This window comes from Saccostrea cucullata, unplaced genomic scaffold, assembly GCF_032062105.1.
Source record: "Saccostrea cucullata isolate Sc308-1 unplaced genomic scaffold, CSIRO_AGI_Scuc_v1 ctg1699, whole genome shotgun sequence".
Taxonomy (NCBI): Eukaryota; Metazoa; Mollusca; class Bivalvia; order Ostreida; family Ostreidae; genus Saccostrea; species Saccostrea cuccullata.
The window spans coordinates 74,151-92,666 of record NW_026920104.1 but is presented as its reverse complement, the minus strand read 5'-3'; the positions used below and the strand labels follow the sequence as shown (position 1 = coordinate 92,666).

The following is an 18,516-nucleotide window of genomic DNA, read 5'->3' as shown; positions in this document are numbered from 1 at the left end:
AAAATTGAATCTACATTACCCAAGAATGTTTCATATGAACAGGATTAATTATGGCTTTGCTTTTCTTGAAAAGAAGAATTTTAAAGATTTTTTTTTCTACATGTTTATATGTAAAAGTTGGATTCCATGTTGCGGCCCCGCCCTACCCCTTGGAGTCATGATTTGAACAAAAATTGAATGTCCACTACCTGAGGATGCTCCCATAAAAATATGATCACTCATGCCTTTACTATTCTTGAGATTAAGATTTTTAAAGAATTTTCCTATATATTTCAATGTAAAACTTTGATTGGCCATTGAAGCCTCGCCCTACCCCCAGGGGTCATGATTTGAACAAACTTGAATCTACACTACCTGAGGATGCTTCCATATAAATATGATGATATATGGGTTTGTTATTCTTGAGAAGAAGATTTTTAAAGAATTTTCCTATATATTTCAGTGTAAAACTTTGATCGGCCATGGTGGCCCCGCCCTACCCCCGGGAGTCATGATTTGTACAAACATGAATCTACACTACCTGAGGATGCTTCATTATAAGTTTCATCTTTCCTGGCAGTGTTTCTTAAGAAGAAGATTTTTAAAGAATTTTCCTATATATTTGTATGTAAAACTTTGATACATGTAAGCCATTGTGGCCCCGCCCTACCCCGGGGGGTCATGATTTGAACAAACTTGAATCTACACTACCTGAAGATGCTTACCTATAAGTTTCATTTTTCCTGGCACAGTGGTTCTTGAAAAGAAGATTTTTAAAACATACAATCAAATTTTCATTATTTCTTAATCATCTCCCCTTGAATAATGTCGTGGCCCTTCATTTGAACAAACTTAAATCCCCTTCACCTAAGGATACTTTGTGCCAAGTTTGGTTGAAATTGGCCCAGTGGTATGAAGAAGTCGAAAATGTGAAAAGTTTACAACGACGACGACAACGAAGACAACGACAGACAACGGACAAATTTTGATCAGAAAAGCTCACTTCAGACTTTGGCTCTGGTGAGCTAAAAAGTTATAACTTTTTTGTACCTAAGTTACATATGTATAACTAAATTATACCTCACTTAAAACAAGCCGTTCCAAGCTCCGATAACTTTTTAAACTTTTTTGGTTATGGAATGATTTGTCACAAAAGCTTAGCCATGCCTGTAACGCGTCCTTCTAAAAATTATTTTTTAATTTATTCATTTTTATTGACAACATACTCTTGCCCACAACATACAATTCTTTTAATATCAATATTTAACAAGAGGCGCATCCGCAACATCGCTCACCTGAGCACTGTGGATAGGAAAAAGTAGAAATTGATTTATTATTAAAAAGTTTAAATCCAAAAGTAGTCCCATGACAAATCATGGCTTTGTTATTCTCGAGAAGAAGATTTTTAAAAAGTTTTCCTATATATTTCTATGTAAAACTTTAGTCGGCCATTTTGGCCCCGCCCTACCCCCGGGGGTCATGATTTGAACAAACTTAAATCTACACTACCTGAAGATGCTTCCATATAAATAAGATGAATTATGGCTTTGCAATTCTTGAAAAGAAGAGTTTTAAAGAATTCTCCTATATATTTCTATGTAAAACTTGGGTCAGCCATTTTGGCCCCGCCCTACCCCCAGGGGGCTTGATTTGAACAAACTTGAATCTACACTACCTGAGGGTGCTTCCATAAAAATATGATGAAATATGGCTTTGTTATTCTTGAGAAGAGGATTTTTAAAGAATTTTCCTATATATTTTTATGTAAAACTTTGGTTGGTTTTTCATTGTGGTCCCGCTCTACCCCCGGGGGTAATGATTTGAACAAACCTGAATCTACACTACATGAGGATGCTTACATATAAATATTGCTTTGTCATTCTTGAGAAGAAGATTTTTAAAGAATTTTCCTATATATTTCTATGTAAAACTTTGGTTTTCCATTGTGGTCCCGCTCTACCCCCGGGGGTAATGATTTGAACAAACCTGAATCTACACTACATGAGGATGCTTACATATAAATATTGCTTTGTCATTCTTGAGAAGAAGATTTTTAAAGAATTTTCCTATATATTTCTATGTAAAACTTTGATCGGGCAATGTGGCTCCGCCCTATCCCCGGGGGTCATGATTTTAACAAACTTAAATCTACACTACCTTGGCATGCTTCCATATAAATATGATGAAATATGGCTTTATCATTCTTGAGAAGGAGATTTTTGAAGAATTTTCCTATATATTCCTATGTAAAACTTTGGTCGGCCATTTTAGCCCCGCCCCACCGCCGGGAGCTTCATTTGAAAAAACTTGAATCTACACAACCTGAGGATGCTCCCATATAGATAAGATGAAATATGGCTTTGTCATTCTTGAGAAGAAGATTTTTAAAGAATTTTCCTATATATTTCTATGTAAAACTTTGGTCGGCCATTTTGGCCCCGCCCTAACCCATGGGGGCTTCATTTGAACAAACTTGAATCTACACAACCTGAGGATGCTTCCATATAAATATCATGAATTACGGCTTTGCTATTCTTGAGAAGAAGATTTTTAAAGAATTTTCCTATATATTTCTATGTAAAACTTTGGTCGGCCATTTTGGCCCCGCCCTACCCCCGGGGGTCATGATTTGAACAAACTTGAATCTACTTTACCTGAGGATGCTTCCCAATAAGTTTCATCTTTCCTGGCACAGTGGTTCTTGAGAAGATTTTTAAAACATGCCACCAAATTTTCATTAATTTCCAATTATCTCCCCTTGAATGAGAGCGTGGCCCTTCGTTTGAACAAACTTGAATTCCCTTTACCCAAGGATGCTTTGTGGCAAGTTTGGTTGAAATTTGCCCAGCGGTTCTTGAGAAGAAGTCGAAAATGTGAAAAGTTTACAGACAGACAGATGGACGCCGGACAAAATATGATCAAAAAAGCTCACTTGAGCCTTCGGCTCAGGTGAGCTAAAAAGGAATCCAACCCATTGTCCTGCAGTAACAATTTTTTCATCCAAACTAGTTTTAAGGACATAATGAACTCTCTTATACTAATCATCTTAAAGCCCCCTTCTTTGTAATTCATTACACAATTTTTCTTTTTAGTCTTGAAATATTACTTCCCATTACAAATGTATACAATAGATTTTCTAATTCTTTCATTTGAATTTCAGAGGGACTTGGGAGAGATGCAAAAACATGATTTAATGTTGGCAATAAAAGAGTTTTTAGAACCGTTAGACGACCAAGAGGAGTAAAATTTCTCTTGTTCCAGTGTTGTATTGATTTTTTTATATTACTTATTTTTGATGCATAATTAAGCATGAATATATTTTTTAGATCTGTGTCAAAGTTAATGCCTAATAATTTAAAGGTTACTTTTCCCCACTTTAACATATGATCTGTACTCAGCGTATCGTTGCTGCCTTTTTTAGACCCAATCCAGACTACTTGAGTTTAACTGTAATTTATATGCAAGCCTGACATATTCGCAAATCTTTTAAGAGTATTGAGACTTGTTTGGAGTGATCTTTCACTTCCATCTAATATTATTGGATTATTGAATCCCCTTTATATCCTTATTGTTTCGAATACTGATTGCAAGGATTTCTGCACAAATGAGAAATAGATATGGAGACAAAGGGTCTCCTTGACGGCAGCCTCTGTGTAGGTTAAAAGATTTCGACAAATTTCCTCGATTAATGGAAGCTGTAATATTTGTGTAAAAATATGAACCCATTTTCTAATAGAATTGCTAAAATTAAAAAATTGAGGGATTTCCATAAAAAAAATTAACCATTAATAAAAAGCCATTCTTCTATAAAAGATGGTTTTCTCATAACATTTTATGTATTAATGACATACTCAATGAAGATGGGACATTTTTGAGTTTGAATGACCTACATATGAAATATGGGATAAAAACACATTTTCTTGAATATAGTGGCAATAAGGCATCAATATTAGAATGGCTGAGAAAGATAAAGAGAGATCAAAATAACTTATCAAAAATAGCTTACCCATATATCCAAGATGTTTATTTGCTTCTGAATGCCAAATCAAAGTACTCAGAAGTACAGAGAGCCGGGCTCATTTACAGAGTCGAATGAATTTCTTACATGAATCACGTTTATATTCTGATGAAAAAAATATTTTAAAACTATCAATATAAATGATAAGACACTGACAGACGTTTTCAATCCTAATACCACGGTCCGATTTTGTCAGAATCAGAATTAATCTGTTCCCGCAGCTGAATGTAAACAAACAGGCCAGTCTGGTTCCCTCTCCTGCTTTACCTTGTACATGTAGAGAACTACGATAACACTGATTATCAAAAATCCTTACGCTAATGAACTATGTTCTTTGACTTAGGACTGAAGTTTTCAAAGTCATTACTGCTAATGTTTATTTATTTAGATAAAACTTCGTTTTATTTATGTTGCTTTATTTAGCGTTTGTATTATCTCAGAAGCGGTTGAGAGTAAGAACTATATTTTTGCACGTAACTTTAAAATGGCGACTATGGGGTTGACTTCCTGCCTTGAACAGGATGACATAAGCCGGCAATTGCTCTTTGAGCAATAAGCCCGGCTAAAAATCACATGATTTACATGAAATACTAATTCGACAAAAAATTGAATAGAATATTTGACTTGAGCAATGGTGAATGGGAGATCATATTTACTTCCATTCAAAATTACAAAAAAACTTCAGTGGTTTCAATTTAGAATAAAGCATAAAATACTAGCGACAAATTCCTTCCTGCACAAAATTAATAAAACTGATAATAAAACATGTACCTTCTGTAAAATGGAAACTGAAACAATAGAACATTTGTTGTGGGAATGTGAACATGTTCAATCTCTTTTAGAGAATTTTGCAAACTACTGTTTCAATAAAATCAATATTACTATAACTTATTCTAAAAAAGAATTTTTATTAGAAAACTGACAAGCTTAAAATTATTATTGCCTTACAAATAAAACATTATATTTATCTGTACAAATGTACAAACAGAAACATCTCCTTAGATGGGTTGATATCCTCCATTAAGACAATGTATGAATTACAAAAAATATATATCTTATAAAAATAATGAAAAAGAATCTTTTGATGAAAGCTGGAGGCCATTGACTGATTTATTTTCTTAACCATCTCTCTCTCTTTCTCTGTCCTTCTCTCTCTGTTTCTGTCCTTCTCTCTCTGCCTCTGCAGTTCTTTCTCTCTCTCTCTCTGTCTCTCATTCTCCTTTCTCTCTCTCTCTCAATGTTTTCCTATTGTAAAAAGTTTTTCAAAAAGCAATAAATTATATAAAAAAAATTAGTTTAATTTTTAAAAACTTTTTTTATTTATTATTGTTACAAAAGTTATAACTATTGAGTTATAACTTTTTTCGGTATAGGAATTTGTATATGTTATCCTTCTCTCAACCCTAGTCATTTCTGCAGGGGATAAAATGGCTTGATTTGCATTGTCAGGAGGATTTTGGAAAATTTTAATTCAAGTAAGTTGATCGTTTGTAGAGATGACTTAACAAAAGGGTTTTGAGGTGCATGGATAAAATATACAGATACCGATTGGTTAAAGAATGTGTCTAGAATTATGGAGGGAAAGGTAGACGATTTGCTAATGTTGGAAAGTGGAGAAAAAGGTCCAAAGCAACTTAAAAGTTGAGACAGATTGGAAATCCATTTCATGACCTATTTTTATCATAACAGGCAATCAAAGTTGTGTTTTATTTCCTGAATCACTTAAAGTAAATTTAAGTGGCACTGATCTAAGATTTGCAAGAAACGTATCTAAAGTCTAAAATTTTTATTCTTGACAAAATCAAGCTGAGATGTTTAGACACAAAAAAATTTCTTTGTGGAAAAGTGATTAGGCCTAAATGTTGCAAGTACTCCATCTGGCACTCATCAAACAATATTTTGTTAATGATTAATTAAATTCTCAACTTATAAGACTAGTATCATTAATTAAATAATTTTAATGCATAAGAACACTTTAATTTTTATGCATATTGTCAAAATTATTTCAGTCTCCCCTGAGCATGTGCAGACGAAATCCACAGGCACTTCTTTGATACTATATGCTTTGTATATATTACATACTAGAAAACGATAGTGTACCGTATGAAACAATTAAGCGCCTGTGACGAAATCCCATTGACATTGCCATGATTGTGTAGCACTGTAAACTGGAATATATATTAAACCTTATTATTTTAATTATTGTTTAACCTGAAGTAAAGAAGCGGATCCAGCCATTTTTGAAAGGGGGCGGGGTCCATGCTTGTGTCCCTCTAACACACGTATGGAATGATCTAAGGTTGTGGTAAATAAAAACTTTGTTTAATGTCTCTTTTTTCTTTGAAAAGGTACCCCCAGTCCAAATAAAAAACAAACTGAAGCCTTGAATTTGAATGGACTTGCAGGATTTCCGAAGACAAAAAAGAATTCTCGTTTAGAATTTGAAAAAAATTTGGGGGGTGGGGTGCGGGTTGGGTTCAAAACAAAGCGTTACGTGTTAGTTCCATCAAAAGATATGATTAAAAAAATGGTGCATATATAGCCAACACGGCCAAAGATAGCGGGAATATCAAATGAAACCTCGCATGTTACATATCATATATAAGATACATAAAAATAAGTACCATTCTCTCATAAAAAAGTAATAGTGAAGGTGAATGGAGGAAACTAAATGTGTGAGAATCTATCTATTCAATACATAAGTTAGTCGTACAAATATTTATTCTCTGAAAATGTTTTATCCTCCCTCTCTCTCTCTCTCCACACTTGGCAAAAAATAAGGGGGGTTCCAATCCCTGAAACCCCCCTCTGGATCCGCCAATGATGTGTGAGAATCTATCTTGTACATGTATTTAATACGTAAGTTAGACTTACAATTATTTATTCTCGGAAAACGTTTTATTCTCTCTCTCTCTCTCTCCACTTGGCAAAAAATCCGCCAATGAAGTATAAAGCTTATTGACATACAATCTTCCTGTCCAGTGCTGCCCTTGATGTCGAGTGTAATAGAAAATATTTATTTATTCATTATTTATTTGGCTATATCCTGTTATTTGCAACGCGTTGCATTTAAGTTTTTACCACAGAAAATAATTGAAATAACATACCCGATCCTTATCAAATTAAATTGTGCTATATTTGAGAAAATAAAGCAAATGATGATATTTTTAAGTCGAATAATTAAAATTACAAGTATGAAACAGTTCATCATATTAATTCTCTGAAAATATTTAGTAAAATGATTATTTCTCCATTTGCAAATAACAGGAGTATATATAGGGCGACGAGTTTTATTTTTCTGTTATTGAAACTATATAAGTGTACATAAAGCTTTCTCCGGGAAGAGGGTTTTCTTGGGGGGGGGGGGGGGGGGGGGGTCATATGGCTTGGCTTTTTTGGGGGGCATCAAGATAAAAATATAGACATTTGACAATAAAGCGCTATTTTATTTTGCATGAGTTGCAATCGCTCCATAGTAAAATGTCCGATTTCTCCATAGAGCGTAACAAATAACGAATATATAGGGCTAATTGAAATATACATACCCGATCCTTGTCAAATTATATTCATGCAGGTATATTTGAGAAATATATAAGCAAATATATAGGAAATATTTTTTTCTTGAATAATTAAAAAAAATGGGACTTGGCTTTTTTGGGGGAAATTAAGATAAAAATGTAGACATTTGACGGAATAAAGTGCTATTTTATTTTGCATGCGTTGCACGCAACGCTCCATAGTAAAGTGATCTATTTCTCCATAGAGCGTTGCAAATAACAGGCGTATAAGGCGACAAATTTCAATGTTATGTTGTTTAAACTTCTGTTTTAAACAACTATTTTCCTGGAAGATGGTTTTTATAGTCGAATATTGAAAACAATTGTTTTATTCAATTCACGTGTTCATTATTTCAACTGAATATAAACAAAATAAAATGCATGTATTTTCTTGTAAGGAATTTTTAAACCGCTAAAAAGTTATTGATCAACTATATAAGTGTATTTTATAATAACTCTCGGTCATATTTTTTTTTTACAAATAGATGAAAGTGATCATATAGGGCCTTTTCTGAGGAAGATTATTAAAACAAAATATAAAAATTTCGAAATAAACTACAGCCATATTGTGTTATAAAAAAATTAAAGTGATGAAAATATATATATATATATATAAATTATGTATATATATATGATTGGCCCCATGAGAAAAGGTCCTTATGGCAATTTTTACACATTTTTAGTTTTCCATGGATTCTAATAGAACAAGGTTAGAAGTTACCAAATATGAATTTTTATGACCCTACGTCAACCCTAAAATTTATATTACTAATACTTTAACAGGTAAATAATGACGTCCTGTTACTTTCGCACTAACGTCAAACGTCAAAAGTTTTCTGAACACGTTTTTAACCTTTCGTGCATAATGAATGTATATCACTGAGTATTCCTAGAATATTTTTTTTTACTTATTAAATCTTTTATTTTAATTATTGTATACAATACAATAATAATTTAGTAGTACTTAGTAATAACTGTTTAGTATTTTTCCACCAATGAAAGTAACTGGTTGTTTTATATTTCACAGTGAAATATAAAACAAACAGTTACTTTCATTGATGGAAAATTGCTGGGAGAAGCAAACGACTTCTGTTCAATATCAATTATCTTTGTAATATAAAGCATACTTTCACAATACTAAAATATTTCTTCGTGTAAAGATTTGCAATTGAAAATCTTATAGAAACTATGGCCCTCGATGCACGTAGGCCAAGCTGTCAACTTTCTTGTTTTAATACAGAATAACGATAAATCTTTCCAAATGTGAAAGAAATTGCTCCCAAATATTTCAAAAAAAGTCGTCGGCAACAACAATGAACAAGATACAACTGGGTTGTGAAAATTTGTGAATTCTTTTTTTTTCTTTCTAAATATAAAGACAGAAAAAAATTGTGAAATACAATTAATTACTGTATACTCTGTACAACAATTAAAGTGAGGTTTTTTTTTGTAAAAATCAAAGAGTTTTAGAAGAACATATATACCAAGTATATACAAATAGCGGGTAATTTATTACTGATTTATTAAAGCCATTCTACATGTACCTTCTAGGGTTTATTTTCATTTTTTTTATAACATTAATCCAAATTTCAAATGAAATATATTAATTTTGTCTTTTTTTAAATTTTGATATGGAATAGAATTTTTGATTAAATCATGAATAACTGTCTAAATTTTGGTTTTATATTTGATCAATTTTGCGTGTTATTTTGCAGAATTACACCGCATAAAATTTTCACACTAGGCAGTTGATTGTTCAATAAAAAATATTATTTTTTCCTTATACATGTATACAGTCATGTACATGATCTTGATTCCGCAAATCCATGTGCTACTGTAAGTCCCGCTTCTGCAATTTGTCCCGCCGCGCATATATAGGTGAAACAATAGATTTATGTAGAAATAAAGTATTTCAACTCTTTGTAATTTTATTGGACAAAGACATTAAATATAAATAGTAAATATCAATAGAAGTACTGTGAACACTGAGCTCACTAAATTCCCCCTCCCCCATACCATGCATTATGGCAAACCATGAAATAAGTGTTAAACCAAAAAATATATTTGAAAATGGTTTATTTATAATAAATAATAAATGAAAGTACTTCATTTAATTTTATTCTATGGTATAGGAGGAGTTGCGGGTTAGTTCAATATTATAAAAAAATGGCGTTGTCCGTGTTTTGTTCAAGGGAAATCCGGTAACCGATAAAATAGGACCAGAGATGTACAATCTTAACTACGTAAAAAAATCTGTGGATTTTCATGAAAATTTATTCAGTGGTATAAGAGGAGTTGGGGATAAGCGGTGTGTATTTTTTTCAAGCGGGGTATAATAATTATGCATGTAAACGCCTTGTTGTTTTGAATCATATACTAAGTAAATTAATTAATACAGAAATTTTCCGTAAGGGGGAAAAGTTAAAGCGGAAATTTGATATTCATTCAATCAGTTAAATGCGATCTAGTTTCGCAATATTTCGACTGCAAAATAACAGAATTTAGCGATCGAGGTGGCATGCATGAAAAATATTTGTTAGCGATGAAGTGTTTAGAATCCTCTTCTTCTCACGTTTTTTCTTAAATATCATTGTTTTAGTCCTCTAATTTAATGTTTATCACGGGAATTATTTTACCAATAAATCATAAAATAAAATCATTTCGCTTACATTATTCAACGGCAGGTTGGGCAATTATATTATATCTAACCAATATCTGATATTATTATAATTTCAATAATAAAACGAGTAATAGATTGATAATAGCACAGAAGTCTGGTTTTTATTGTAAAAAAATATTTAGTTGAGGATGGAATTTTTTCCGGATTTTTTTTTTTTTTGGACGATAAACCTTCAGACTCCTGTGGAAATAGAACTGTACCGCGTTCATTGCTTTGATACTATATAAGACACGGATTGTATATGTTTTGACTTACACGTATGCTATGTATACGACTTAAATCTGCAGATGTTTAAAGCTATAACTAATACTTTTAAACTTTTATTTAATATTCCCGAAAATAAATAGGTACAGGTACACCTAAAACAGTAGAGATACATTATATATTCTGTTGCTTAAATAATTCGATTCTTATTATTGAAGTTTCATTTCTACATACATAAACTGGATTAAATGTAAGCTCTCTCTCTCTCTCTCTCTCTCTCTCTCTCTCTCTCTCTCTCTCTCTCTCTCTCTCATCAAATTAAGACACGAATGTAAACTTGATCTATCTTTTTAATTTTGAACAGTTTTATTTCAAAAGGTAGTTTTTGCTTGTTATCACTATAATATTAATTTGAAGAAAAACAACAAAGAGTTAAACATTTTTTTTTATCGAAAAAATAATTTTAAAATTAAAGTCATTTAAATGTTTTCATATCAAAAGGAGTAGAACTCACGTAACAGATTTTTTGAATTAAAAAATTCGGTTCAATGTTGCATCTAATTCTTATTCTACAATTAATCTTGTAAAAAATATGTTTTTCAAATACTTACAACTGCTGATAAATAAGATTTTTAAAAAGTCTTTTAAATATATAATTCGGGAGCAAATTTCTATGAAGATGTCAGTTAATGTAAAGAATGCCCCTCTCTGGTACCCCTTTAAAAAGTATTTCGATTGTCAGTTATCTCTCCTGTTTTTATTTACAGTTCTGACTGTTATTTGCTGATTATTTTGCAAGATTCGGGAAACTTATAAAAGTTGTAAGAAATATGTTCATTTCAAATTTGTTTTAGCATTAAAGCACTTTACAACAAAAAATTATAAGATGCAATGATGCCATGTTTACATAGATCTAGATTGATGTTTACAAATGTTGAGAATGCTGGAGCGGATCTCATACAGGAAAACAATTTTCTTTCCAGAATTTTAATTAAATGCCCGTGCCTAACACCTAACTTTAATTTTACTATACTAGTATAAAAAAATTGCATTTATTCATCCGCATTATTTAGAAAAACACTTTGTCTAAGCTTCTATATAAACATGTGTAGATATAAAAAAACCTCAAATAAAATTCTAAATAGGCCTACATTTGAATTAATACCAGAAAATATATATATATATATAAAATTATATATATATATATATATATATATATATATATATATATATATATATATATATATATATATATATATATATATATGTATATGTAATGTATATATATATATATATATATATATATATATATATATATATATATGTGTGTGTGTGTGTGTTTCATCATGAACAGACCTGGGGTTAATTACTTTGAAATGTAATGCATTAAGTAACAATTACTTTGGAATTTTTATCATTACAATTACAATTACCATTACTCCCATTCAGAAAAGTAATTAATTAAATTACAATTACTTTGTTAAAGTAATGAATTACATTACACATTACATTTTATAAGAGAAAAACACAAAACGTATGACCACACAATTTATACCTAAAATTAACTTTCACATTTTTTGTTTGATTAATATGCTTTCCTTCAGATCTGTAAATCAGAGCGGAATTTGGATTTTGGATTCATGTATCATGTACATGTAGTTTACCATGGTTTACCAATCGAATCTTCAGTTGACAAAGAAAGTGGATCAGAACATTTTCAATGTTGTAGTTTTGTTCAATATCTGATGTTAGTTTCTCTGTTGTTTTTTTTTTTTTTTTGGATAAATGATTCATTAAACATTTCGTACTATATTTTTTCTGTAAACTAATATTTAATTAACAGAAAATACTATAAAAGTAAAACAGGATTAAAAAGTTAATGAATTAATTAGCACTTTTAATTAGTTAAACAGGTATAATCAATGAAGCTATAAATTAAACACAACCAAAGGTGATAATTACAAGTACCTAAATATAGGATTTGAATTTTGAGGCCTTAAGCTACCAAAAATGAATGATCAATATATCAGTCTATAATTATATTTTGCCTTATGGTTTCCCTTTGTGTCTACAATAAATCACACTGATGTTGTATCATGTTTACCAAGTCTATTTCACCAGAATGAAAAGGGGAAAAAGCGAATATTTTTCTCTGGTTCTCTTCAATTGGTTTTACAATTATCTTGTCAAGAAGTTTTCTATTATAAGAATTATTCAGTTTGTCTATCAATCACCATTTAATAATATATATAAAAAAAATTGTAGGATATAAGATTTTAATTTTAAGACTCTTAACATTAGTATTAAAAAATAACCTCTCAGTGATATTTATTTGTTTCAGATTCAAAAATAAAAAGAGACTAATATACAAAATGTAAATGAAAGGTAATTGAAAAGTAATTGGCCATTACTGAATTTTTTTTAAAGTAATGCATTACATTACAATTACATGCAATTGAAAGATGGATCCATTACACATTACACCCCATTACTTTCAAAAATGTAATGATTACAATGCATTACCATTACTCATTACCATTACCCCAGGTCTGATCATGAATATTAACAAAATACTTAATTTTATACAGTTGGGAGTAATTCCTCTAGGAGTTTATCAACATTAATACCATGTGTTTCACGATTTTCTCTGCTAACTTTCGTTTTTGTGTGAGTGTGTTTGTTTTTCTGGTTAATTTTGTGGTTAATTGTTAATTTTATGCTTTCCTGGTACTTTTTCTTTGCAAACTACATTTTAGGGTTTTGTTTTATTGAATTCGTGTTGTGTGTTTAGGATGGTTTAAAATCATGCGGCTTGTCCCGTAAAAGCGTAAAGAACGATAATTTGCGTTTTCGTGGTACTTTTTCTTTCCTAAGTATAATTGCATTTAAGGGTTTTGATTTCTTTTGTGTGCGTTTGTTTTAGGAGTTATAATATCATGCGGCTTATTCCGTAAAAGCGCAAAATACGATAATATGCGACTTCCTGGTACTTTTTATTAGCTAACTACATTTCTTTTTCCTTGTTTTTTGTGAGTGAGTTTGTTTGTTATTAAAATAGTTAAAAATCATGCGGCTCATTCCGTAAAAGCGTAAAGATCGATAATTTGCCTTTTTTTTGATAATGTTGGACCACCATTCATCTTTTCAAATACAGTTGAAGTGCCCCAAAACCCATATACAACGCGTTGCAGATAACAGGATATAACCATTTATTTATTAAAATCATGGACAAATCAATATTATATTAAAAACAAATAGGCCTTATTCAGTTAAATCTCTGCCTCCTCCTGACTTATAACACAGTGGCCTACTTACTTCCAGGGGAGAGTCCATATTTCGTGCATATTTCCCCGAATTTCCCAACATTGTTTTCTATCGCTGCACACAGATAGTCGGGCGTGTACTCCTGACAATTTTTCTTGTCCGATTCTATTTTCCATGTGTCTGCATTCCGTGGACAATCAGATACTTCCTGAAAATTTTGAGCTGCATCGACCAAGCTCAAGCAGAGATAAAATAGCACCAGAAAAGATGCCATTTCATCTGAAACACAAAAAAGACAGGCTAATGTCATGAGTCACATCTATAGATCTAACGTTACAGTGTTTTAATATAATACACAGGCCTATTTAAAAGCATGAATGGTAATAGTATTTATAAAATAAGAATAATAAAATCGATAAACATACCTAATTTGATGGAAACTACAATTTACTTTTTTTGTGCAACTTTCGGTTTCTGTGCCCTTCTCATTCTGCGGCACCGTGTAATTCATGGACTGGAGGCTTGGAGTGGAGTTATTAAGCGGGATTTGTGTCAAATTTTGGAGTCTATATAAATTTTTTTAACATGAAAGGAAGAACCAGGGGCGTAGCCACGGGGGGGGGGGGGGCCGCCCCGCCCCCCCCCCCCCACTTTTTTACCTACTATAGGAAATGTTAATAGAAAGCCTGAATGGCCCCCCACTTTAAGTGATGTACCGAAACTGAAGTAATCTGTATTATTAGAATTGGTACTAAAAGTAGTTGAAACTGAGAAAAAGTTTACCCCCCCCCCCCCCCCCCCCGAAATAGGATTTTCGACTTTGGGCAACCTTTTTTTTTTAAAATAATTTTCAATAGTATAGAAGGTTTTTATTCTGCATACTTGTTGACCATTTCATGCCTTGTAATTAAAAAGATTGGCAATCATCCTACGACCTAATTAAAATTTGTAAGTCTATGACATGCAGTGATGTACATATATATATATTTGGAAATTGAGAAATTTACAGTAGAAGTAAATAGACAGACATGATACTGACAAAATGACCCCTGCTCTTTCAAAATGTTTGGAAACTGTTGAACACCATATTAATCTATAAATGTTTCCATTTCCAATTGTTTCCTCTATGATAAACACTACAAAAGTGAATCGTGTTAATTTCAAGGTAATACCTGTAGTATGTATATTTCTAATACTACTGAAAGGTCAAAATGTTAACATTCATGTATATCACTGGCGTATAAATACACTAGAGAAAAATGTTTTGTTTAATTGTTTACTAAGTAATTAGATATGATATATCTTTTAAAAAACAAAATAAATAATGAAATTTTTCCGGATCAAAAGAAAGTCACTAGCGCAACTGTCCACTATCAACAAATCGCTAGACCGAGAATTCCACTTCCGTAAACATGGTAAACAGCACATCTGAACCACGTGGAGGAGTCGGGATTGCCACATAGATCTGCACTCCATCATCTAATACAGGCATCGTCCCTCAGTCATTACCATCTGACTTCTTAAGCAACTCAGCTTTCTCTGATATTTTTACATCCACACAAACCTGTTTCCTGACCATGCTGACCAATTCCCGTTTTATCAACTGCAACATTGCATGCAATATGGCGGCGGAGAAGTGACATACTCCTACACGTGTTCATGCTTCCGACAACTTAAATCTAGGTCACATATATAATTAAAGTTAACAATGCAAGATTGCTTTGATCATAGTTTAAAATTCTTTTGTTGTTTGTTTTGTAAATGTTGATATTTGACTACAGTAACTAAATAATCAATGAATTTGTTTCGTGTTCTTAATGGGAGTTTTTTTTTATAGTAAGATTTGACGTCATGGGGCCTCCTGCATTTCAAATCTACAAAATAGACGGGTTTTCGATTTATTTTAAGATTGTTATTTCAAGTAAAAATGGAAATATAAGGAATCACTGTCTAGTTGGGAGACTATGCCAGGGACATCAACAATGGTTGGAAACATGGGATAATTTAAGCATAACGGGCGAAGCCCGTTATGCAAATTATCCCATGTTTCCCACTATTGTTAATGCACTGGCATAGTCCCTAACTAGACAGGGATTCCTTAAATATAGCCAGGTTGTTTAAATACAGTGTAATTGGATGTGTCAACAAACCTGTCAAGAGCTATAAGGTTAAGAATTTATGGAAATTAATAAGTAGGTAGTTTTTTTTAAATGATATACTCACCTATTCATTATCTACCATGTAAAATTAAAAAAAAAACAGTCAGGTTTTAAAAGTTTAATGTTCTAAATTTTGACCTTAAATGTTAAAAATTCAAATTTCCAAAAACAATATTTGGATTTTAAGCTTTTGAGTTTTTAATGTACCGTTTGTTCAGGAAATTAACGCTTAACAATCCAAACTTCAGTTACATAATTTGCTAGTTACATGCTTCTAAATTTCAACTTTGAAACGTTTCAATTTTTTAGAAATTCAGATCTTCGACTCAAACACTCAAATTTCAAATTTTTATCAAAAATTTAATTAGGTTTTTAGTCTTTTACCTCAAATATCCGAAATATCAAATTCCAAAACTGGTTTGAATTTTGAAACTTCTTTGGTTAAGAGCTTTTAGATAGTTAGAATATTGAACTAATATTCAAAATTCTAATCGGGTTTGGAAATTAGATATTTTGGATATTTAAAGTAAATTTCTAAAAACTCAGAAGTGTAAGCGTAAACTATCTGAACAAACGGTAGATTAAAAACTCAAAAGTTTAAAATCCAAAAACTGTTTTTCGGTATTTGAATTTTGTACGTTGGATCATCCGGGATTCGAACCCGGACCTCTCACATGTGAAGCGAGAGACATACCACTAGACCTCGGTTCAGCTGTAAACTGGCGAAAAATATATGCAAAGATGAAGTCACATACATGTATATATTCACGTTCGATATTGTTAAAATTTTACACAATGTGTCAAATTTAACCTTTATTAAACAGTTCTAATAGATGTAATAAGAATATAAAGTCCGCCGAGAACCTGTTTTATACGAAATTACTCGCCTCATGCCCCTGTGCTAAAAAAAGCGACATGTAATACAATAAATATTCTTAAAACAAACGGGTCGGGACACTTTTAGAGGGGTGAGGGAGGTCCTATGGGAGTTTTGGTATAAACGTACATTGCAAAAGCTCAAAATCTTGAAATATCGCCCGGAAAGGATAGTGTTTCAAACAGACAGAATGTATAAATATACGACCTTGAACTTTGACCTTTTGACCTCAAAATCAATAGGGGTCTTCCTTATGCCACAGGTAGTTATGTAAAATGTCATTGCAAAAGCTCAAAGGGTTCTCGAGATATCGCACGGAAACGAAAGTGTTATAACAGACAGAATTTGCAAATTCATTACCTTTACCTTTGATCTATTGACCTCAAAATCAAAAGGGTTTTTCTTTAGTCCATAGGGAGTTGCTATGCAAAATTTCATTGCCAAAGCTCAAAGAATTCTCGAGATATCATGTGGAAACGAAAGCATTACAGACAGATAGGAAGACGGACAGACGGACGAACAGGCCCAAATTAATACCCCCCACTTTTAAGGGGGGGGGACAAAAAAAAAGAAATAGACTACAAACCCTATTCCAAACTCCACTCCATAACTCCACTCTAAGCATCCAGTCCATAAATTACAAGGTGCCTCATTCGCCTGGGTGTACTGGGTGTTTTGGGACCCCGACGTTTCGGCCCTAACTAATATGACTTTTGGGGACTAGGGATTGATTGATTGACTGTGGTACTGTTTAACGTCCTTCTGCAGAATATTTCACTGATATGGAGACGTCACCATTGCCGGTGAAGGGTTGCAAATTTAGGCCTATGCTCGGCACTTCGGCCTTTGAGCAGGGAGGGATCTTTATCGTGCCACACCTGCTGTGACACGGGGCCTCGGTTTATACGGTCTCATCCGAAGGACCGCCCCATTTAGTCGCCTTTTACGACAAGCAAGGAAGTACTGAGGACCTATTCTAACCCGGATCCCCACGGGGCTGGGGACTAGGGACAAGATGGCTCAGGACTTGGGTAAATAATTTTATTATGGTTATATACAGTCGTTTCCTGAATCGTTTCAGTTCCTGATTTTGACCATGCAGTTCCGAATAATTTATAATTTATGATAATTAAAAAATTCAGAAGTGTAAAAATAAATTAATACCTATATGGCAAGAAGGCTTATTTATGAACTTGTTTGAATTATGTGAAGATTTGATTTTTTGCCGTCAGTTTGTGTTCCTTGTACCAAAGGACTGGCGGTCAAATCAGATTTTACTTTGATGTTGCTGTGGTGTGAGGTATTTATAGTCCCAGTTATTGGGATTTAACCGAACTGAAAAAAATCCCGGTTACTGATCTAAAGTGCAAAATGCGCATGCGCTAATGCAGCACCGCAGTCGATATCATCGTCATGGCTGATTCCTCCAAGGACAACACGGTTCAGACAACAGATACCTCCAAATTTGTATGAAAATTGTTCTATTCTCATTCATATCGTACATATTCACATTTTCAACCTTTATTTTTCTTATTTTATTAGTATTTTTGCCATCATAACTTAAAAACTAATGCATTTCCAAGAATTTCATCTTACAACTGAGAAAATTCGAAATGTGCATAGAACTTATGTTTTTCAAGTTGAATATTTTAGGGCAAGTCGCAAATCCTCAAAAATATCTATTGTACATGTATCCTTTACTTCAAACCCATCATAACTTGAACCTTTATATAACCAATGATTTATGGTATTTGCAGTATTTTAACCTTTTAACTTTT

The 18,516-nt window shown here is 32.3% G+C and overlaps 1 protein-coding gene across 6 annotated transcripts in view; it reads right to left on the bottom strand.

Moving 5' to 3' along the window:
• Positions 1–14,179, bottom strand: part of LOC134243425 (uncharacterized) — a 55,606-nt gene extending 41,427 nt beyond the window's left edge. For all 6 annotated transcript variants that reach the window (XM_062725673.1, XM_062725680.1, XM_062725693.1 and 3 more), the window contains exons 1-2: positions 14,128–14,179; positions 13,754–13,981 (exon numbers count right to left, since the gene is read on the bottom strand). In XM_062725673.1, the coding sequence (XP_062581657.1) occupies positions 13,754–13,976 (223 nt within the window). In that variant the 5' untranslated portion in view covers positions 13,977–13,981; positions 14,128–14,179. The remainder of the gene's footprint in view (positions 1–13,753; positions 13,982–14,127) is intronic.
• Positions 14,180–18,516: the final 4,337 nt, after the last annotated feature.